This window comes from Malurus melanocephalus, unplaced genomic scaffold, assembly GCF_030028575.1.
Source record: "Malurus melanocephalus ecotype Western Australia unplaced genomic scaffold, MMel_1.1 scaffold_118, whole genome shotgun sequence".
Taxonomy (NCBI): domain Eukaryota; kingdom Metazoa; phylum Chordata; class Aves; order Passeriformes; family Maluridae; genus Malurus; species Malurus melanocephalus.
Window position 1 is genome coordinate 1,116,186 of NW_026623350.1, and position 23,068 is coordinate 1,139,253.

A 23,068-nucleotide genomic window follows, 5' to 3' on the forward strand; every position below is an offset into this window, starting at 1 on the left:
GGTTTTACAGTGCCAGACCACACTACTGCCAAAGTGACAACAAATACTGCTTTAAGGACTTGGTGGGGTGGATTTGAATTGCAGTCATGTATGGGAAAGTTAGGAAATGCCCTGAAATGTGAAGCTATGGCAGTCCTTAAGGATGGGATATTGTATTTTGTTGTTGTTGTTTTGGAGGAGTTTTGCCTCATTCACTGTGTGCACTTTAACTCTGCCTCTTTCCATAAAGAATATTTGGCACTGCTTCTCCTCTTCGTGGTCAGATTTCTGGAGGTTTTGTTTTGGTTTTAGTAGTACAAGATGTAGCGCAATCAGAACAACTGGAATTAAGGAAGCTGGAAGATCTGACTTTCAAGGACATTGAGGTTAATTTATAATGTGTGTGGTTTTCTTATGTACRCAAAATGCATAGTCACTTCCTCTTTAATAAAACAAAAAATGGGTAATGAAGAATTTTTTTCCCTTTAATGGTCTTGAAAAGTTAACATCCCTGTCAAGCCTTGGAACTTTCTGTGATRTCTTCATGGTATTGCACAAGCTCCAGTGCATTTGAACTGCAGCAGATGTTTCCCCTCAGCTGTGTGCAGGCTCTYGTTCTGGAACAAGGCTCGCCCTTGAAAATAGGGTAAACTTACTGTAAACGTACTTTTCTTGTTGGATTTAAAATTCCTTGTGGATACATAATTAGGAGCAGCTCCATGTATGAGTCTGCCCTTATATCCATCTTTCTATTTGTTTACAGGGGAGACAATACCTGCTGCAACATTTCCCTACCTCACCCTTGGGGACTGTCAATTTTAGTTGCTGGAGGGTAATGTGTTTTCTGTGCTCCAGCTCTCCTTCCCAGAGTCACTAACCATGTCTCAGTGGGGAGATGGAGAGCTACACTCCTGTCTCTTTGCTGGAGTTCAGCCTGTAGCCTCACGGTGGAAGCCCTCGTGTTGTCCTCTTGATTCATATATCTTTTTGCCACCTCTCGTAATTCTGTGCTCTAAAGCTCTTTATTGCTGCAGGAGTGCAGGCAGTCTCCCACCAGCAGATAAAGTGATTGGACACACTGCAGGGCTTCCTGCAGGGCACGGAGAGTGTATCATTTCCTCTGGACATTCGCACTATGGCTTCAGACCTTCTCAAGAAGCATAATCACTGGAGTCAGGGAGGCTCAGATACCAAAATTTTCTGAWTATGAAAGATTTAGAAGGCAGCATGTGAAAGAAACAAAAGAGATTGTGTAACAACCCTCTGGAGGGTATGACATAGTATACCAATCTTATAAAACTATGTAAAAAGCCTGAACCTCTGTGTCTATGATGATAGTGGCAAGTAYTTTCTGTTCTGGTTTGTTGTAAACTTGAACTACACCTGGTGTTCTACTATTGATTGTTGTGATTGAGCTTAAAAACCAGCTCAGAGAACAAAATGTAGAGTAAATTTTGGTTTAAAGAAAAAAGATTCTGATCTTATGTTTGCCATATCTCATGTATGCCTATCTGGGAAAAGTTTTCAGTGACCCCATTTTAGCTCTAGAGTAAAATAAGGTCATGAGCAAGGACACTGCCAGTGACAAAAAAGCAAGGCTAATTAGCCACAAAAAAGCCTTATGCATAGTTGATACTAACTTCTTGTGAAAAATGTTGTGAGAGTGTGTATGTGTTTGTGTAAGTAAATATGTGAGTATATTTATATATATATTTATTACATGGAGCCCTAGGGTGCACCAGAACCTTAAAAAAGTATGAAAATTTTAATTTAATTTCTTATTTCACAGCCTCTTCTTAAAATTGTAAGATGCTTAGGCTCGTAGAGGGACCACCTGACTTGGTGCCAGAAATTGGTGGGCCTGGGTTTATGTGGCTTTGTGTAACTTCTTGTGTGTTCATGGTTTTGTGTTTTCCTACACATAGACATGAGGGAAGGAAACAGACCTTTTTCTGTTGCTGTTGATTATGACCATTTGATTTAGCAATAGAGAGCCTTGCTTGCTGATGATTTCTTTGGGGAATGATGASTATGTCATGTTGTGTTTAAATAAAGATAGCTTGTACCAAGGGCTTATTTTAYATCTTGAAAAGAAAACTTTAGAGTTGTTTTCCTCCTTGCTTAACAATTGTAATGAAACATTTTGTACTTTATACAGCTGTGTGCTTTTTATGATATCTGTCTGGCTCTTTTGTTTTTTTTCTGGGGAACATATTTGGTATAACATGGAAAAAAATCATCCCCCACACCTAATCTGTCATAATTAGATTTTAAATTTTCTTATAGAAATACTTCAGGGTAACTAAATCTTTATCTTCTTTAATTAACAGAGGAGGAGCTCAGGAAGCTGAGAGAAGAAACAAAYGCTGAAACATTGAAGCAGGAGCTAGAAAAGGAACGGCAGAGGAGATTAGAACTAGAACAAAGAGTCAATGAAGTACTTAAAGCAAGGTAAGAGAAATRTCTTCATTGTAAAGCTGGGAGCCACCTGAGATCTCTGACTGTCTCTGAGAAGTGAAAGCATATTTCCAATCTAGGTGCTYTTAAATTAGTAGTTCACAGAGAGAACAACTGTCTTTGTTTTCCTGTAAAATTATGTCATTAATATCCATGTACTATGGATTACTTGGCCATACATACTGCTGTAGCTACAGAAGTGCCATGACACTTTCCAGTTGTGATATTCTTCATTTCACCTCTTCAAATGCCCTCCCTCTGGGATCTTGCCTGCCTGGAGCTGCYGAATGCCAGAGCCTTTGCCATGTCATTGCATATGCTTTGCCTTTCCAAAACCTGTGTCTTTGCCAGGTTTCCAATTCTTGTTATTCCAGTTCTAGCAGCAGCAAGGACATCCCAGTGCCACACCAAAGCCTTAAATGCATGGGAGTAACTGGAATTTGAGCCTTTCCTGCCACTGCAGTGACAAATGGAAACACCTCCCCATGCCCCTRGGTCCCTTTCAGCCTTGAGGACATCCATCATGGTGTTGCAAGGTGTCACATTTGATGTTGTCTCTCCTTAGTCTGCTTAGCTACAAGGACTTTAGATCTTAAGGCCATAGCAGTTGCTTGRTGGCCTGGTTGGTCTGGGCCACTTGTGTGCATTGCTGTCTGTGTTATCTTCCTCAGCAGTAGCTGAGATTACTGGGCTGAGTGGCAGGATCCATGGCTCACCAGCAGGAGCTGTCACCAGGAGACAGTGCAGGCTGAGCTGGTGATCMCATGCTGTAAGCACCGCCAGTTACTTGGAGGTGACAAGCACAAGCAAACAGGCAAAACCTTTTGCTTGGATATGATATTCCCAGTGCCATGCAAACTYTTCCCAGCCTCCTGCTTCCTTCTGTACTCAAGTGCTAAAATGTCTTTCTACTCAGGCCAATGGTCCTTGTGCACTGGTATCCTGTAGCAGTTTATGGGAATTTATTTTCCTCACATTTGTAGGAACTGTGAGTCCAGGTGCTGTCTGTTGTTTATCTACCTCCTGCTCCTGTGGAATCATAGAATTGTTTATTTTGGAAAAAACATTAAAGAGCATTGAGTCCAGCCACTAACCCTGCACTGCCAAGTCCACCACTAAACCATGTCCTCAATGGCCACATCTGCATGTCTTCTAAATACCTCCAGGGATGGTGACAGAACCATTTCCCTTGGTAGTCTGTTCCAGAGCTTGAGAACCTTTTCRGTGAAGGAATTTTTCATARTGCCAAATATAAAACTCTCYMGTGCAACTTGAGGTAATATCTTCTTGTCCTGTAGCTTGTTACTTGAGAGAAGAGACTGTMMCCCACCTGGCTRGAAYCTCTGTTCAGGTAGAGAGCAATGAGAGCTTCCCTGAGCCTCCTTTCCTCCAGGCTGAACAAACCCCATTTCCTCAACCACTTGTTGTAAGCATCCACAAATACTTTATTTTAGGGTGTCAGAAGTACATTTCTCTCTTTCATGTCAGTCTTGGCTTGCAGATCTGTTATCCATGAATTTATTTAACACTCTATTGAAAGCACTGGGGCTATCTTCAACAGGGAGCTATGGAAACATACATTGCAGGAATCCTCTTGACTCTAAGAAGTAATTTATTTGCTTTCCTTTTTAATAGATTTCTTAGTGGTTTCAAGAAATGCCTCATAGTTACAGAATTGTAAGATKTGGTGAATAACGGTTTAGCATTCAGTTTATTTGCCATCCTTAATGAGTTCTCTCTTCTAATACTCTTCTCTCCAGATTGATGAATTTCAGCTTTTCCACCGTCTCCTTAAGAGTACTTCATCCCTTTCATAAATTCAGTTGCCTTTCTTTAACTGTTTAAGAGGTTGAACTCATGCAGTATTCAGAGTGTTAGTGCACCAAGGCTTCAAATAAAACATAAATTAGGTCTTTCTTCTTGTTCTCAGTACTTAGTACAGTGGGATTTTTTTTAGATGTTTCACAGTGATGGTTTTCTAAAATCACTGGTTCCGTACAAGGTTGGTCTGTGTGAAGTCTTGACCTGTGCTGCCAAGTCAGCTTAGAAGGGGCTCTCAGAGGTCCTTGTGGAGAAGTCTGGTTCCCAAGCCAGCACCACAACTGTGCAGTGGGAAGGTGATCCAGATTGCTTTGATCTGGACTTTTTTTTTAGTGACATTTTAAAGCTGTTATTCTGGATGGGATGCGAGAGTGCGTTTTTGTTGCCTGTGCTGGTTGGCTTKTCTGTGTGTCCAGACTGGCATTGCCCATTTGAGTGGACAGCTGAGAGGAGAACCGTGCTGASAGTGTCTGTTAGCTCAGTAACAGCTGCACAAAGCAGGGAGTGTTGTTTCCTGACACTGGTAGATGGAACTGATGCTTAAGGAAAGGATACTCTCTTGTCTGTGGTTTGCTGCTTTGAAGAAGTTCCCTGAGATGCAAATTCCCCATGCTTGTCTTTAGCACTGGCACAGGCCTTGGGCTTTGTCCCGAGGGCAGCTGTGCCTGGACTCCAGGGCAGGCATGGAGAAGGGGGAAAGAGATCTCATTGCTGGGAGTTCTGGAGGAGGATGAGGAGCCATCTTCTTCTGCAGGAAGGTGCTCGTCATCCTGCTCTGCTTCAGAATAATAAGGCTGACTCAGAGTCTGATCTGGCCCACTGCAGCTTGTGAGTACAGGTTTTATAGAGAAAAGAGATGGAAGGTCTTTGTTTATCAATATTTGTGTCAGCATCTGTGTCTTGTTGGATTGTGGACAGCAGCAGATCTCCAGCAGGTGTGACATTGCTAAGTTAATGTAGGATGACGAGMCTCCCTGAATGCTGCATTCCCATTTAGCTATCCTAAAGTCTGCAGTAGTCCTGTCAGCTTGAGGATTGCACTTGGGGATTATGTTCAGCCAATTATCCCCTCTACCCAAGTGTTTCTCTTGCTAGTCTTAGTACACTTTCAAACTTTTTGTGGCTGGCCAGGGTGACAAGAAATAAGATTGAAAATTTTTCARTTTCTACCGAAGAGGAGAAAAATTTGGTTGTCCATGATTTTYCCTTAACTTGTGCTTCCTTGTGTGAAATTCTTCATTGCTTGCTATATTATTGTGTACATYTAAAAATACTTTTATTAAGACTGTAGGTGAAATGTTGGCTTACGTAGCCAAATATGTAATAGGCAAAAATTATGCCTGATGGAAATTTGATTTTATTAAGCAAAGTAGCTGCAGAAAGTTCTATCTGCTTGTGTCAAATTCACCCTGCTTCTCAGGTAATTGTTTACACCATTTAAAAATAGATATTCATGTGTTCCCTGGTGGGAGAGTGAGTAGYTTTGTGGTACTTAGTGGAAGGATAGGGTTTGCATGTACTGTTCTTTTTGCTTGCAGAAGTGAACTGCTAATGAAACCAAGTTATGCTGTGGCATAAGAAAAAATTACTTTAAAAGTTGCAGTATTCTAAAGTACTTGTGAGGCAAATCGGTACATGTAGCAATATGTRATAATGTCGAAGTTTTCTGCAGATACAGTCCAGAACATCCCAGCATTTGGTATGGCAGCTGAAGCTTATGACATTTTGCTAGTGGAATGATGCATAAATAATTTAGAATAGTCTGTGTGAGCTGTTGCTGCCATATTTTACAAATTGTGAGCTACAATCATGCAGAAAAATAAATAACAAAAAGTTTTGCAACAACACTTAGCAGCAGCCTGTGACTTACGGAGCAAACCTTTTTATTAGTATCATTGAGAGCTATTTTTGCAAGAACCAAAGAGACAATTCCTCTGCATAAGTCACTCTTCTTTTATTGTGGATGAGAATAGCAAGGGCATCWGAAATATTTGGTGTATTCTATAGGGAAGGAGATGGAAGGCATGAAAATTATTTAACTTGTTTTTTTAACAGCTCCTAGGTTAAGAAGCCATGCATACCTGAAAGATGTCTTTAAACTGGGCTAAGAAAATACCTCCTTTATGCTTATTTTTGTATGTGTGAGGTTGGAATGCACTTTTGATGGAAGTGCACACGTAATTCAGGTTGCTTTGAGCAGTAGGGAAGCTGTAACAGCCTTGAATGGCTTCCACAGCAGCTGTTGCAAGATTGGAGGTGGKTCAMTTGTGAACGTGGAGTTAGCCTTGRGAAAATTGCTTWGAATATGTCTGAGAACGTCCTGGCRGGGACTGCACCTKCTGTGTGCACCAWCTTTGGTCTGCATCCAGTTTTTTGGTGAGTCTGTTGATTCACACACATCTCAACTTSCAGCTGTATTCAGGGCCTAATATGCACAAACCAAAAGTGTTTATTTAAGGGAAATGGYCTTCAGTGTTAAGGTTCCCTTAACTTTGTGTTATACTTACAATTAAAAAAACAAAACTTTGGTGCTGTTCTGCGGGGCAGCACTGAATGGACACTGCATCAAAGTGTGCGAGTTGCTTTTGAGTGTGACGTGTCCTGGGCATGAAGACCTCTGATATTCATTAATATTGATGCTTCCCTTACCTCAGTATATTTTAAAAAGAGAGAGAGAGAGAAACAAAAAAGGCAGTTTGTGTTTGTCTCCACTCTCTGAGGTTGCTCTTATCTGTTTCAAACTGCCTGTGCTTTAAATGGCTGCAATCTCTCCAGACTCGTGTTGGGGATGTGTTGGTGTTACCAGTTACACCCTTTTTCTGGTGGAAAGTGTGGTCCAGGAGGAATTAATGCARCTTGTTCTCTTAGGTTCAGGCAGCGGTTAGGAAGCCCACGTAGGAACACAGTGTTGTTCTGGGGACTATTTATGTTTTTCAGCCTTTTAAACTCATCTCTGGCATGAAGAGTGGTTTAGAAACTGTAGGAAAGATAATTTCTCCCCTCTGTCAGTGGTCTTGATGAGCTGGATGGTTCAACGTGACCTGGTTTTGGAATTGAACTTCCCAGTAGGTGTGCAAACCTAAACAATGAATCCTGAGCTTCCTGGCCTGGATCTGTCTGATGTGGCTAATTATAACCTGATTCACAGGTGCAGTAATGAGCTGTCATTAACCTGATGATTCGTAAAGGTCAGGTTCTTCATGGGGAAGGAGTAACAGGCAGATGGCAAGTAAGACATTGCCAAAAAAATGAAGCAAAAGCACCAAGAAGGACCAAAGCCAACTGTCATGTGCTCCTGATGGAGCCCAGTAAGGCTGCTACACAGAGCTATTTCTTGATGAGATTTTGATTTTTTGYCCAAGAAACATGGGGAATAATGACRCTGTGCTGCTTCTGAAAATACATCCCAGCATGTCAAAGGAAGACCCAGCCTGAAGACTGTGACAGCTGACAGTGTTGGGATCCCATCTTGGCTCTGTCACAGGACTTGTCCAGGTGTGACCCCACCCCAGTCAGTGCCTCTGCATGACTGGAGTGGGTTGAGTAACTGGTTCCTGCCTGTTCCTGAGTAACTGGAACCTGCTTGTGAATARCTACCTCCTTTCCACCTAAATGTGTCTTCAGCTTCAATGAAGCACAGTTCCAGTGACAGATTTCAGCTGAAAACGCCCAGCTATATGGTGTAACCCTCTGATGTGGTGATARAGCAAAACAAGACACCACTGTGTAATAGCTGGTGCAAATTCGATCATGTTTATTGCTGTCTGTCTTTTGAGAGCTGGAAATGGAGGAGATGCAAGGGTGTGGAGAAAAAGCAAAGACAGAAAGGGTTTTTAGGTGAGGAACCCGTGGCTTGTATAGAAACCAGAAGAAAATGGTGCAGGAACCAAAGTTAAAGTTCAGCTGGAGAAAATAAACTGGTTGCARGTGGCTTTTGAAAAGACGAGTTGCTGTAAATATAGAAGAAATAAAAAAATTCTAGACATAGAAGGCATGGGGAAAAGTCCTGAAGAGTTATGAAAGCAAGTATCTGAAAGCAAAACCCATTGAATTCAGCTCATCCAYGCTGATGAATGTCCAGTTGTAATTCATAAATCAGTAAACTACTTCTAAATGTTCTTAGAAATGAACAAGGATGTGGAAAGCTCGTTAAGAATGGGGAATGCCTAGGAAGGAAGGGAGATAACAAGTTTATAGTTTCTTCATCATACTCGTTGATGTATGGTGATGTTGAGACAGCACACATGAGTAATGACCTTTTCCTTGTGCAGACAGAACAGTGAGATCTTTTCCTAATGTCCTCTCTAGAGGGAACAGCAGGAGAGAGGATTTTGTCTGTCTGTATTGCTGCAATCTACCCAGTGCAGTGGGGTCTGTGTTCTCACTCTTCATTTGCTGACCATGTTTCACTTAATTCCCTTCTTGAGGAGCAAAAGATGAAAGGAACATTTAAAAGTACCTATATTGCCTGATAAATGAGTGATCATGAAATTACACAACTGACATTTTCTTGTTTCCAGAAGTAATCTTTTCAATCATACAACTCCCTGTCAAGTAAAGCTTTCTATGGCTGGTGTTATGTTGTCAAAGCTCCTGCTTCATTAGAAACATCTTTCTTTATGATATGTACATGGATGACTGAAGACTTTGGGACTGAAGCCTGAAGTATTCTCAAGACAGATTGGCAGTTGGAGGCTGTGTGCAAATGTAATTTGAAGCCTTGTACATGTGCAGAATGGTAAAAGCATTTGTGTTTTAAAAAATCTGTTCACTTTTAATGGATGAGAATATTCTTGACTCATTTTGAAAAGTGAGACCAGTGATGCCTGCCACTTGACATATATTTTTTGAATATTTTTGTTGCAGTTTTTCTATTTCAATTTTTCAAGTTCTTAAGGATATTTTTCAAATTGCTTGATATCTGTGTATTTTGAGAGCTTATAACACAACATTTWAAATCATTCTTAACAGCTGTTCTTCTTGTGAAGTTGAGTGGTGCTTGACCCTAGTAACAATGGCAGAATTCAAGATTCATGCATTAAATTGAGGTTTTGCTCTACTGCTGTGGTTATCAGCTTGTGATATAGAATACCTTTCAGTTTTTTTGCTGTGGGAAAAGTCATGGTTCTGAAGAGTTTCCCTGGCAGGCAGTGAAGTGCATATACCACAGAAAGGCATAAATAATGCAAGAAATTTGATACAACATTGTTGAGTAGTTGTAAGATGAAATTGAGCTGCTGGTGACAGGAATGGCTAAACCCCACCTCTCATCCAGTGGATAGTATTTCCTAGGATCCTAAATGCAATAAATATTTTGAATCTTGTGAAAGGGCATAAGTTGGATTCTCTCTTGTCACRATTGTATAATCCCAGCTATGAAAACCTTGGAAGTTCTGATGCTTCTTTTACCTAAAAGGGAATAATTCTTCCTCTGTAACGTTTCACGTTATTTCTGTTTTGTTTGCAGGGCGGAAGAGGTGCCTGCAGCTCAGCAACCTGCAAAGCCACAGGCACAAGCCAATGGAACAGGTGAGCTTGATTGGCTCTCTAACAGCTCTTTGGTTCAGTTGGATTTTTTCTTCCTTTTTTTTCATCCTTAGAATCTCAAACCTTGCTTCTGAAGAAGCTGAATATGAATGACKATTCAAGCAACTTCTCTCTGTGTGCATGACTGTGCATTTGTTTTTTGTAGTTGACTTTGCATACCTGAGCAAGGCGTTTATAGTGTATTGTGAAGCCTTTAGGTATGTAATGAYACCTGTTGGCTCACTTCATCATTCTTGCATGCCTTGCTGATCCTTGACTTAGCAGAGAGCAGGTGTAATACATCGACAAAAYGTCCTGTTTTGTTCTCAACTGCACAAGTTCTGTTATGCCACTAACATATTACTACTTCCTTCCTCTAAAAAAAAAAAGAGACATTCTGGACAAAGAGTAAGCTTAAGAGTTAATTTTTTTGAGACCTACWCTGTAATCTACATTTCTCAGGCTGATGCTTATTATGAATTCAATAATGTAGTAATTCCTGAAAGAACAAAAGCCAGAGTCAGATTCTCAATCATTCAGTATAGTTTAACTTTCCTCCCCACACCTTGTGATGGAGACTTGGGCTTTTAAATCTGCAGAATAAATCTGAAATTGCTTTTCCTGTACTCCCATAATGACAGTGCTTTCTGTGAACTGCAGCCTGCCATTTTTTTCTCTTGTGCACTCAAAATTTCTTTCTCAGTACTTTTTGAAGTTTTAGCAGGTGGGAAGCTACTTCGCATTTTATTTTCAAATGGAAGTATTGTGTCAGCTGTAAACTGTCACTAGATTCTTGCTTTTCTAGATTTCATTGTACGTCATTAATAAATAGTTTGATTCTATTTTCTGCGAATCAGTTGTTCAACTGCTTCACTGCSTAACTTATACATGAACTCAAGTGTATAATTTTGGCTGTTGTAGTTGGCTGATTAATCTTTCATGCCCCTGTTTAATCATATATTAATTTTATGTAGCTCTGTACTATATTTGGTCCTGGAGTAATTATGACCAGTGTCCTCTTTGTGACACTGCTGTATTGAGCTATGTTTCCARAGAATAGTCTGTCTGTTCCTTCTAGACAACAATTTTGTGAGTTACAGGTGACTTACTTGCCCTGCCTTAAGGCTTTTACTCTTATATTATTTCCATGTACCCCTATATTATGTTACGTTTTTCCACTGAAAGTGACRTATGGAAAGTGTGCATCACTTCATTATTTTGCTGTGTAAGACTTCCCAGGTAGTATTACGACTGTATATTCCATATATAGAAAGTGGCATATGCAGCATAGTTTTTGAAAACTAACTTCAAAAACAAAGAAGCTGCATGTTTTATTTGTATTGCTGCATACACACACACAGACACAGACACACACACGTAATCTTTACAGACTATCAGTGGTTAGAAACTGGAAGTAAAAATGCCTCTTGCAGAATCTTGCTTGTGTTTCCACCTCCCCTTCCTGTCAAATCCCTTTGGCTGCCAGGTGGTTGTCCAGCTCTCTGCTCAGGAATGTTTTGCTTTGCACTTGCTTTTCTCAAGGTGACCCTTCAGCACAACAGGAGCACTGAGATTTACGTCACTCTTTTGGTTATAGAAGTCTCTTAACCAGAGAATGTTTTTACTGTGTTTGCTAAAAATTATTGTTTGTTAGGATGTTTTACTCTCTGTGCTTCAGGTAATAAAATGATTCCATGTAGTGTCAGAAGAGCAATGCAGGAATCACCTTCAGTCTTATTTTACCAACTTAATGCAGCTGGAGTTCCTGTGCAATGGCARAAGTAAATTGCAAGTTTCCACAAAGACTGTTGGTGAAGGACAGGCAGTCTGTACAAAGTCTGCTTCCCAGCAAAGTGTGGTGTGTGGGAACAGGGGCTGACATTGGATAAAGTTGTCTTCTAGCATTATCCTGATACTTAGTGCTTCTCTTTTATAGATAAGCGTAGTCACACAGTCTGTTCGAGGCTCCAAAAGTGGGTTTCTGACAAATTTGGGGAATCTCTTGAGGACTTCAGATTTCAGCCAGAAGAGAGTACATTGGAAGCAGAAGAGCCACTTAGTGCTAGAAGGTAAACCCCTAATGACATTATAAGACATTGTTGGTGTCTTTACAAGTTGCTTTTTTTCTCACTCTTTTTTCTTTAAACAACCTCTTATGTGRTTTGAGCAAGTGTTGCAGTAACAAATAATAAGACCAAAAGTACAAAACTGCCTCAAAAGTTTCGTGAATGTTTTGGACAAACCATGAAATTTTATCTGCTGTATGAAATAAGATTTATATTATTTACCAGATTTTGTCATATGAATCCCAAAAACTGTGAACAAAGTCTTAGGCTGGAGAGCTTTTAAACTTCAGKTTTTGGTCTGATGCAAGGTAGACTGTATTAATTACTAGAAACACTTTTTGTAACAGGCAAGAATGAAGCTTTATGCACACAGAGTTTATAACTGTGACCAGTATTCCCAGGATCAAATGTACACAAGTGTTCACTAGTTGTCTATTTAACAAGTTACGTTTATCTTTTATTTTTCAGGTTGACTGAAAATATGAGAAGATTAAGTAAGTAATTAGCAGTATTTTATTCGTTGTATTCATTCTAGTTTCATTTGGGAGAATACTTGTGACTTCTTGTCAGTGGTGTGTGCGCATTGCCTTCAGAATACCTTTTAAAAAGCAGTATTAAACTTGAATTTTGGGTGGTTCTTGATATCTACTAGGTGAGCCACAAAATCTATATCCCCATTGTCCGAGGAGCCCAATGGTCCCTCAGAGCTCTTGACAATCTTGTTGTCAMCAGTGATTTCCAGGTCTTGATCTTCTCTATGGGCTTGGTGTAGGATGCTGGAGCTGAACAGATGGAAGCAGTGCTTGAGTCCATGACCTCCTCCAGGGCCTTCCTTGGATGTGCCCTTCCACTTGCTTCCTCTGCTGCTTTGATTGTGCTGCTGATGCTTAAGGAAATCTAGTCCTAGTTGCTTAATTCCTTCACGTAGGAAGTGTGTTGAAGATAGCTGAATTTCAAGCCAAACAAGCTAGGACAGCAAGTCATAGGTTCTCTTGAAGAAAGACTTTAAAAACTTTGAGTTCTATTGCAAAAGAAAGTTCAGAGCTTCTAATACACCATGGCTTGCTGGGTAGAAAACCATCTGATGAGCCCAGAGAGTGGTGGGGAATGAGCTACATCCACCTGCTCACCAGTGGTGTTGCCCAGGGYTCAGAATAGGGGCCAGTCCTGTTTAGTGTCTTTATCAATGATCTGGACATCAGGATCCAGTGCTCCCTGTCAGTTTGCAGATGACACCAGGTTGGACATGAGCAGTGAGCTGATGGKGGGTAGGAAGGCTCTGCAGAGAGGTCATTTAGGGACATGGTTTAGTGGTGGATTTGACAATGTAGGATTAATGGTTGGACCCACTGATGATCCTAAWGGTCTTTTCCCACCTAAATGATTCTGTGATTTTAAGTTGTTCCTTGGTGGCTTGTAATTCAGGCTAATGCACATTGTTTYACAGTGAGACAAACTGACCCATTGGTCTTTGGGGTAATGTGAATATGGCTTACAACAAATTCTTTTAGYACCCAGGGTACCCGTATAAGGAATGTTAATTTTTTTTTTCTTTCTTTATACTTCAGAGTTTAGACATAATCTTTTCCTTGTGTAATACRGTTTTTGGAAATACATTTTTAACTAATTGTTCAGTTACATTGGTGGGGTTAATTTTTTTTCATTTGGATAAGCTTTTTTATCATTACCTATCTTGAATATTCCTATAGTTTTCTATTTTGGTTATTTGTAATTTATAAGTGATTTAACCACTGCCAGCTAATTCTAATTGTGTTTTTTCTCCACTTCTGTTTAGAGAGAGGTGCCAAACCTGTTACAAGTTTTGTGAAGAATCTTTCTGCCTTATCAGATTGGTATTCTATCTACACTTCTGCTATTGCCTTTATTGTAAGTTATTCTACTCCTCTAGCAGTAGTAAAAACTTTATAAAATACATAATTTGCTGAAATGCACTGAAACTGCTTTATCTGGGTAGGGCGCGTGCTACAGTTCAAATCAAATAGTGTAATTTCATTTAACACAAAATACCAATAGTTGTCACTTCAGTTATTTATGAAGCCACTTAAATTGTGTGTCCTGGGTTTCTTGTAACATAGTTTTGTGATTATTAAAATAGCTTAGAACCATCTGGGTATTGTCCTCTCCTTTCTTGTCTCACAGTCCTGGTAATTTGATGGTTAGTTCAGCCTCTGCAAAGTTTGTTCCTGTCTAGGGCTGGAATRCTGATAGTGATTATATTTGTTTAGAAGTTGTTGTCCCCATCAGGGCTCTTTGCCATTTGGCTCATACTGATGAGAGGGAAAATGCCATGATTTCAGTATGATTCAATGAAACAAACATCAGGTTTGTGTGCTAGATTCAAGCATTTCTATGCTACCTTAAGGAGGCTTGGATGCTGCAAAGAGACATAAGTATCTAGGAGAGTTTGTTTTTCTTCCTCCTGTTATTAATTAAATGATCTAAATTCTTTTGGTCACAGTGTATATGAAATGTATTTCTGTCAAAGGAATTACCAGTAGCTATAACTGAATGCACCTTTGTGGAGAAAATATCACTCACCTTTTTTTTTAAATAGTCCCTCCCTCTAAGTTATAGATCCTGTGATATTTTGCATGAGATGAAGGAATATTGAGGAGGAGATTTGCCCCTCCCAGTGCCCTATGTCCATTCCTTCTCCATATCTGCAGATTTTTCTCTTGCCTCACCTGCTAAACCCATTTTGCAGATAAAAGCTGAAAGRAGAAACYTGAGCTGKTTTTTTGAAAGTGCTGGGACCTGGRAGCAGAGCARTGTTTCACTTTGGGGTTATCAGGAAAAACCCAGCATTGCTCACAGAGAGACTGTAGTCTCTATTTTCAGAAGCTGGGAAAGGAATAGAATACCTTTTGAAACTCTTTGTACTTGTTAAATAAAATAAAACCTGTTTTCCTCCAATCTTTTTAGTCTTGGTAAAAATTTGGGATTTAATTGACYTGAAATAATAGAGTGAGATTTTATCCTGTTTCCCAGTATGGGGCTAATTGCTGTAACCCCTATAYCATGGCTTCCGTGCCATTGATTCACAGACTTTAGCGTTTACTTCCTTTTTTTCCCCTCCCCTTTCAGGTAATTGTAGTGTTGGAAATACTCAGTACTGTCCCTGAGGCAGCTGAGAACTAGTTAAGTGTCACCTCAGGAGATTTGGTTCACTCTTAGTTTGATTTAGCATTCCTAGATGCAGGGCCATTGTCAGTCATGGGGTGGCTAAAATGTATAATTTTTTTTATATGAGTTGGATGATTCTGAGCCCAAGAGCACAGTGGGGAATGGTATTTCATGCAACTCTCGGTACCCCAGTTTGTAATCCGCATCTCTCTGTTTTTGTCTTCTTAATCTGCAGATTTACATGAATGCTGTATGGCATGGCTGGGCCATTCCTATGTTCTTATTTTTAGCAATTTTGAGGTTATCCCTAAATTACCTCATAGCCAGGTATTTGCATAAATACTAGCTTATTCTCTTAAGTAATGCTTTGCTTGAAAGATGTTTTGTTATCCTTGCACCAAACTGTAAACTGTTACCTTTTCTAATGTTGTGAGTTACATTTAACAAAGTGAAATTCAGACTCAAATATTCTTAGTGTCACTGCTCAGTTTCTATAATGTTTTACTATTATTGGGAATTATCTTCATATCCTGTGGCTTGGGCTCTCATAAACAATGTTGCATGCTCACAGACAAACCCCTCAGCTCACTAAAATTCTAATACAAAATTCTGCAGCATTTAGTATACTTGGAGAATATCACCTTCAATACTGAAGCCTGCTGTTTTTCCCAGCAGATAATGTTCACCTAGGCCTAAAATGGTGGTTTTGTCTTTTTCTGTAGCTTGTGGCATACTTTATACAAAGTATCCTCCATTTGTCAATTCAGTCTCTTCTAAAAACTAAGACTGATTGTGGATTTTTAATGCACCTTTAAATGGTATAGAGTGCCTTAACATGCATACTGTAAAATAATTTTCTGACTTCTTAATTGATACTCTCTGTTTGACATTGTATTGCTTGGAAACTGCTGAGAGCAAATAGGCTTCTGAGTAAGTTGATGTAATTTTGTTCACATGAAAAAATAAGACAAAAAARATCCTAATCCTTTACTCCATGCACACCATTAACTTTTGTTGTAAAACCCACAAGCAGTGAGTTTGTTTAGTATCTATTTGACTAATGTTTTTAAAGCTGGCTGTTGTTGGCCACYTGTGCTTCTTTTATGCTGTGGTTTCTTCATTAATTTGGGGATTAAATTATTTACTTTTAAGCCATAAGAGCTTATTGTAGAAAACTACTTTTTAGCCTTTTACAAATAATTGATATTGATGGGTRGGTTTCTTGCTCTCTTTAACTATTTCCATAATTTCTAGGGGTTGGAGAATACAGTGGAGCATTGTGCCTGAAGTTTCAGAAGCAATGGTAGGTCTCTGTTCAACTTCTCCTGTATACCTACAAAAAAATTGCTCCTTTAAACCTTCCTCTGTGTTGGTATGGGTAACTGTGAAAGGAAGGAAAAGAAAGGTGCAAGTAAAGAATACATTGTTTTTCTTTCTCTTAYCATTTAAAAGCCTTTCCTAACAGCACACTTGGGTTCAGATGCTTCACCCTAAAATATTCCCAACTTAAAACACATTTCTGAAATTAATTTTGATTTATCAGCTTGGAACAAATTAGGTTCTGTGGGATCTTTAAGAAGCATTGCAATCTGTTTAAGACCATCGAGTCCAGCTGTTATTGTAGCATTGCCAGCTCCATCACTGAGTCTGGGTACATGCCTCAAGTGACAGAGCTAAGTGTCTTTTAAATACCTCCAGGGATGGTGGCTTCACTTCCTTGGGCAGCTTGTGTCAAGGCTTAATAACCCTTTCCTTGAGTAAATTTTTCTGAAAAGCCAATGTRCATCTCCCCTGGCACGGTTTGAGGCCATTTCCTCTTGACCTGTCACTTGTTACCTGGGAGAAAAGACTGACCCCACCTCAACCTCTTTTCAGATGTAGAGAGTGATAAAGTCTCCCCTGAGCCCCCCTAGGCATTGAAAACTAAAAATAACCAGCAATGAAAGACATAAAAAAGTAGATCTGAAACGAGTAAAATGGTAAATACAGAGGCTATTTAAAGTGTAAGGACTACTGCCAAGAATGTTGARGGGTCACCTTGACAAGGTATTTTATAAAATACGTTTCATCTAAGMCAAAAATCAAGGGATTGTCTCTTTCTTGCCTAAGGAGCACCCAAAAGAGGACCTGACTGTGTCTGAGAAGTTTCAGCTTGTTCTAGACGTGGCTCAGAAGGCGCAGGTACAGTGCTGCTCCCTGGCTGTTTCCTTAGGAACAAGGTTCATAATCCTGGTGGTCCAAGGATGTTGTTGTGTAGCATGTGAAAACAAATGCTTAAAGAAGCAACACTTTTCTTGCAAGTGGAACTTAACCCACAGGTAGTGGAGATCTCATTAAGATTCCTGGAGCTTCTGAAATGGTGTAATGCTTCAGAGAATGAGTTGAGGTTCTTTGACCACAGCTCTGAGCAAGTTCCAGAGTGGAACAGAAACAACTTCCAACAGTTTTCTATCTAATATATGCATATGAGCTTCTGATAATTTAGATGGGGTGTGAGTCTTACCACTGTGCTGAGTGTGGATCCATACTCCAAATCTGCTGGTCATGAGCTGATGTAGGAGACTGTTCCTTTAAGGCTTAGCTGAAGGCTGCTGTCTGTTTAACTGTGTTAATTCAACAGTTTGCACTGCATCTCCAAAATACCATGTTTCAAAAAAACTCCACCCCCTCCAAGCCCTGAAATCTGCTGGTGTAGGAGAGGCTGATGGAAGGTTTTCTCCCATCTCCATGAGTTGGATGAGGTAGCAGCTGGGTGCCTGCACCATGCAGTGGAGCTGTAGCCTTGTGCCATATCTGATGATGTGCTGCTGTCAGAAGGGGTTTAACCTTCTCTTGCTAACTGTGACTGCTCAGTGCCTTTCTTCTGCTGGGCGTGGTGCACACGTTTGTATGAACACCTTTGGGAATTCATTGGGAAGGTGAAATTTTCAGSTGCTCTGACAGTAAGGATTGGTCAGAGAATATGACCTTTTGTCCTGAGCAGGGGTCAGTTGTTAGAATTATTTGGAATCTGCTGTCTCCAAGGGTTCATTATCAAATCTGATAATGGTCTGTTTCCGAGAAGCTAACAGAGAAGCCTTTTGATGATCTCAGTAACCACTTCCTGAAATTTCAGCACTCAAAATGTGTGAAAAAACCTTCCATTTTGTTACCTACTGACAGCARCTCTTAACTCTTAGATTGACAGCTTAATTTAAAGTATTTGCAGTTATGTAAATACTTTCCAGCCATGACAGTGGGATCAAATTGTTTCTTCACTTGTAACGATCAATCATAAGTTACAGAACAAGGTTAAATGAGATGGAAGTCATCAAGTATTGCTATTATGTTCTATATTTACTCAATTGTGAAGTACATAAATGGMTAAAAACTAGTTTTAAAAAATCAGTTCTGGGAATTGATCACCAACAAAGTCAGAAAGCTGTTGGTTTCCATTATGTAGACAAAAAAMCCCAGGACTTGACTTTCATTTTCTTGCTTCTTGTGCAGAACCTTTTTGGCAAGATGGCAGACATTCTGGAAAAAATTAAAAAGTAAGTTATCTGATGTGAGACTTCCTTCCCTTTTAAAACAAGACTTGACTAGTATCTGGAACACTAGTAATAAAACTGTGCATCTTTTGTGTTTTCAGCTTGTTCATGTGGGTCCAGCCAGAAATAACACAGAAGCTCTACATTGCTCTATGGGCAGCTTTCATTGCATCSTGCTTTTTGCCCTACAGGATTATTGGGCTTGCATTGGGTAAACACAATAAATAATTGACCTGTTACAGTCTAGACTTAATGGTTAAAACTTACGTGATCTTTAGAGGGAGAGTTTTAGAGTTGAAGAGAGAAAACCTGCATTAATAAATCATAGTGTTTTAAAGTATTTTCATTGTGCTTGGCATCATTTGTCATGACCATTTTGAAAACCATCTCAGTGTGTAATAGGAAAAGACTGGATAATGCTTTTGCTTTTTGAAGAGGAGAAGTTTATGATGAGCTGTTAGCAGAACTTTTCAGACTGTCAGCTTCAAGGCTTCTGGAAAATCCTATAGGTTGAGGTTTTTTTGCTCATACATGTTTGTAAATGAAATACATGTCGTGACAGGAGGCATGAAAATGACAGGGTAGGAAGAAAATAGAAGCATTTTTTTTCATTAAAGTAATGATATAATCAAACGAGTTTTACTTTTAGTGGCACTGAACGTCAAATTTTGTTAGCTTGAATAGAAATGTAGGTTTGCTTGACACAACAATTGAATTTAGATGTGTGAGGAATTATTTTTTTATCCTGCTCTTAGGAGATCTGAATTGCATGCAGTAAAGTTTTGAGAGAGTATTTTAAGCCCATTTTGATCTGGCAGAATGCAAAGAGAAAACTTGTGTAAGATAAGAGTTGGGACTGGGAGATACTTTTCTGTAGTACATGAGAGCCCTCTGTTGCCATTAAAATTCTTGCAGGAGCTGCAGAGTTGAATGCTCTAGTGTGTTTTTTGTTTTGGTAGTATATCATGTTTTCAGAATGCTTCTGGTAATAAGGARTATACGCTTGAATTATTTAAATATTCTTCTGCATAACAGTGGCTATGTAAATTGTTTAAAAGAACAATGGGATGGGGAGGAAGGAATCTGGGCAGGGGAAGGAAAGAACAATAATTTGGGTTTAATGAGGGTTTAACACTGTGACTGAAGATACAGAATTTGGTTTAATTTGTGAACTTCTGAAAATATGATCAAAATAGTGATGTTCTTAATTCCCCTTCAGCATTCATACTGAAGTGACCTTTTTTTCAGGACTCTATGCTGGAATCAAGTTTTTCCTTATTGATTTTATCTTCCAACGATGCCCCAGACTAAGAGCTAAGTATGACACTCCTTATATCATCTGGATAAGTCTCCCGACAGATCCTCAGCTCAAAGAAAGATCTAATGCTACAGTGTCGAGACGGGTAAGGGTAATAAATCCTTTTGTCCCTATGTTCTCAGCCTCTGAAAATCACATCCCTTTCTCCCTTTTCCTTTTCTCCAGTGACTAGAGCACATTAAAGAGAAGGTTAATTATATCCTTACAATCAATGTTAGTTGATTGTAATACCCATTTTTTATTATTTTCACGATTCACAGTTTTTCTATGGATTCTGTTTTGTGTATGAAAGGAGTCAGTTGTGTGTGTATGTATAGATACACTGTGAATCATGAAATTAAACACAAATAAAACACCATCCATATTCATACCAATTTCTTTAACATGCATTCTTGTGCTATTCTATTGCCAGCTATAGTCTTTTTGTATCCCCTTTCTTTATTCTTAGACATAATTTTTCAGTGGAAATTCACATGCTTAGGCAAATTGAAGAATAGTTATATAAAAAAATAAATAAAGGCTTGAGTATAATATGCAGCTTACTAATGGGATAATAATCATTAGTAAAGGTAATAAAGTAGTTTATGTATTTAGACTTTATGTCTTAYGGTTATTTTTATTAGATGACCATTTAGCATAGTGGTGGTGAATGACTTCACCGTATTCATACTCTTACAGTAGATTTTCTTTTTGTTAAAATATCATMATTAAATCACTTATTTAAGTATTGTGTTTTGTGCACCTTGGTAAATTATTTTGGRGCCTGACATGGTAACTGAGTCAGGCTTTTCCATATCCATGAATTTGTAAATGTTTATTAGTTTTAAAATYAAAATAGTTGTAGTAAATCTTGAGTCTAACCCTATTTTAGTATTTGCTTAATGCCTCTTAGCACTATATCTGATTGCATTCATAGAGTATGTGGGTACTCTCTGAAATGCACAGCCYTGAGCAGTAATTCATCCTGGGTATACAGCTGGAAAGCAAAATAAATAAATACATGAACCCTTAGTTGTTAAGAAGAAATCTGGGGCTTGGGGTGGTGGAGCAGAGAGTGGTAAAATAACTGCAGCACAATCTGAGTATTTCAGAAGGAAGTGGAGAAGAAGGACACTCTRTTACAGAAAGTGAGTCTTCAGTTCCTGTTTTCCAAGGGATGAGATGGGTAATAAGTGCTTGGATGAAGCCATCCATGGCCTGTATTTCTCTTGCTYGAAGAAGATGGTCTTAAAAGTTTATATTCTTCTCACGTGTACAGGTTCTATTCCACAACCTGTGGTAATTGTGACATCTTCTTGCTATGTCTCTCTTATCTACCTTAGAGGTGTAGAGACTCTGAGTTGCTGAACTTGAGTCCATAAATTTAGACAGTAATTATTCTTTCTGGCTCTTCTTCATAGCTTTAGTTTTGCAAGCAGAGCCAGGGTTCTGTAGTACCCTGTCTGGCCCAATGGCCTTGACTTACCTTCCTGGAAAGGATGTGCAGTCCTGCATTACCTGCTTACAAATGTCTTTGAAAACATTAATTCGATCTCAGTAATTTTAGGGRAACTTTCTTATCCCTTGAGAGATTTCTGCAAACCTCACAGTATGAAAATCAAATTTTTGTACTAAAAGGTAAAAACTAAAGAAGTTTTAAATATTTTTCATAGATAAGGCAGAGCCCAAAAGCATGTAGGCCAGCATGTGTGCATTTGCTTTGACTTCTTATCATTACACAGCATGCAGGACACAGTAAACTTAGACACAATGCAATATTCATTGCCTGTACCACCACTCTGACCTTGTGTCCTCAGAGAACAGTCCTGACAGCAGGATCTGATGGGTAAAGGTTGTGTGTCAAAAGCTGATGACAGATCAAGTGAAAACGAATACCTCCAGATTGCTGCTGATGTTTTTAGACAATCAGGACTCTTCCAGCATTACAAATCAAATCACTTCCAGTTAGATACAAGGTTTTTCAAAACTGGATGCAATGTTTTTCTCGTAGTAATTGACCATTAGTTGTCTGTGGTAAAAGAAACGTTTGCATATCTTAGGCAGGACTAGAAGTAAGGGCAGGGCTCCCCACATTTTCAGCCACCAGATGGGTCATGGTACTGAATTTTAAATTCAATTTTTTTTATCTTTTCATATAGCAGGTGGGTAGGAAGCAGTGTAGCAGAGAGCAGAAATACTCCTTATTCCAGCACAAAAAACATTAGATGATCTGCTCTGATCATTTTTGTTTTGGGCCATGGCACTTCACCTGGTTATGTGATTGTGCAGCCAAATAACTTGCCTTAGAAGGCMTTCAGAAAATTGATTTCACTTTTAGTTGCACACAGATTGTTGGAGAAGCTGTTATTTTCCTTGGTTGCAGGGACTCAGCACTGCAGAAGGGGAGTAACTGAGGCAATATTACAGTTACTATTAGCCATTTGCTTTCCATGTCAACTTAATTTTTTTCCCCTGAGGCATCACTTTATTACWGGTACCCTAAAAAGATGGATGGCAAATGCCCTGTGCTGTGCCTGTTTTGTCAGTCTGGTTTCTAGTTRGCAGTTGCAGGGCACATTTTTTCATTTGCTTCAGATTTCATTTGTTAGTGCTAAATCCTGTGAAGTGTTGAGTGCTGCCAATTTAGTGCAAAATTTTAAAAAAGCAGCCAAAGGCTGGTTGTCCTTCAACAGCATTGGGCCTTCACAGAAGAAGAGTTTAGTCCTGAGCTTGAAGTTGTCGTTTTGCCAGTTGTTTAACTGCATGGTGGGGCTAAGAGCAAAGCTGCTGGTGCCAGCSTTTGGAATCATGTAGTGCCCCATGAAGATGAAAATGAAAATGCAGGCAAGCTTTCCAAAAGAAGCAAGGCTTCTTGCCAGGGCAGTGTCCAGTGGTCAAGGAGCTCTGTTTAAAAGTAGATTTTACTCAAGTACTTTGGTTTCAGGAAGCCCATACTACCTTTTTTCTCCCCCAAGGATGGTGACAACCATTCAGATTTTGTGTCATGTGTCACCACTCAAAAKTCAGTGCTACTTCAAAGCACAGGAAAGATCAATGGCTCTAAAGCAACCTGAATAAATTGAACTGGTGTGCTCTAACCACTCTTTTTTAATTGCATTCATTGTGTGTAGTCTCTTGGTTTGTGAGCAAGATCTTGCAGTGTCACTCAGTTCATGTTTTATTCTGTGTATTATACTGTTAAATAGATTTCACTTTTTTTCTTTTGTCACTGTCACATTTGTGTTGTT

The 23,068-nt window shown here is 39.3% G+C and overlaps 1 protein-coding gene across 4 annotated transcripts in view; it reads left to right on the top strand.

The window, feature by feature from the left end:
• The window catches only part of GRAMD4 (GRAM domain containing 4), a 68,906-nt gene that overhangs the window by 40,304 nt on the left and 5,534 nt on the right, over window positions 1-23,068 (top strand). For 3 of the 4 annotated variants that reach the window (XM_057370080.1, XM_057370078.1, XM_057370081.1), the window contains exons 4-14: window positions 2,310-2,430; window positions 9,725-9,786; window positions 11,720-11,852; window positions 12,318-12,343; window positions 13,645-13,736; window positions 15,229-15,320; window positions 16,248-16,296; window positions 17,103-17,174; window positions 18,483-18,526; window positions 18,625-18,734; window positions 19,772-19,926. In XM_057370080.1, the coding sequence (XP_057226063.1) occupies window positions 2,310-2,430; window positions 9,725-9,786; window positions 11,720-11,852; window positions 12,318-12,343; window positions 13,645-13,736; window positions 15,229-15,320; window positions 16,248-16,296; window positions 17,103-17,174; window positions 18,483-18,526; window positions 18,625-18,734; window positions 19,772-19,926 (956 nt within the window). The remainder of the gene's footprint in view (window positions 1-2,309; window positions 2,431-9,724; window positions 9,787-11,719; window positions 11,853-12,317; window positions 12,344-13,644; window positions 13,737-15,228; window positions 15,321-16,247; window positions 16,297-17,102; window positions 17,175-18,482; window positions 18,527-18,624; window positions 18,735-19,771; window positions 19,927-23,068) is intronic. The other variant, XM_057370079.1, reaches the window with a different exon arrangement.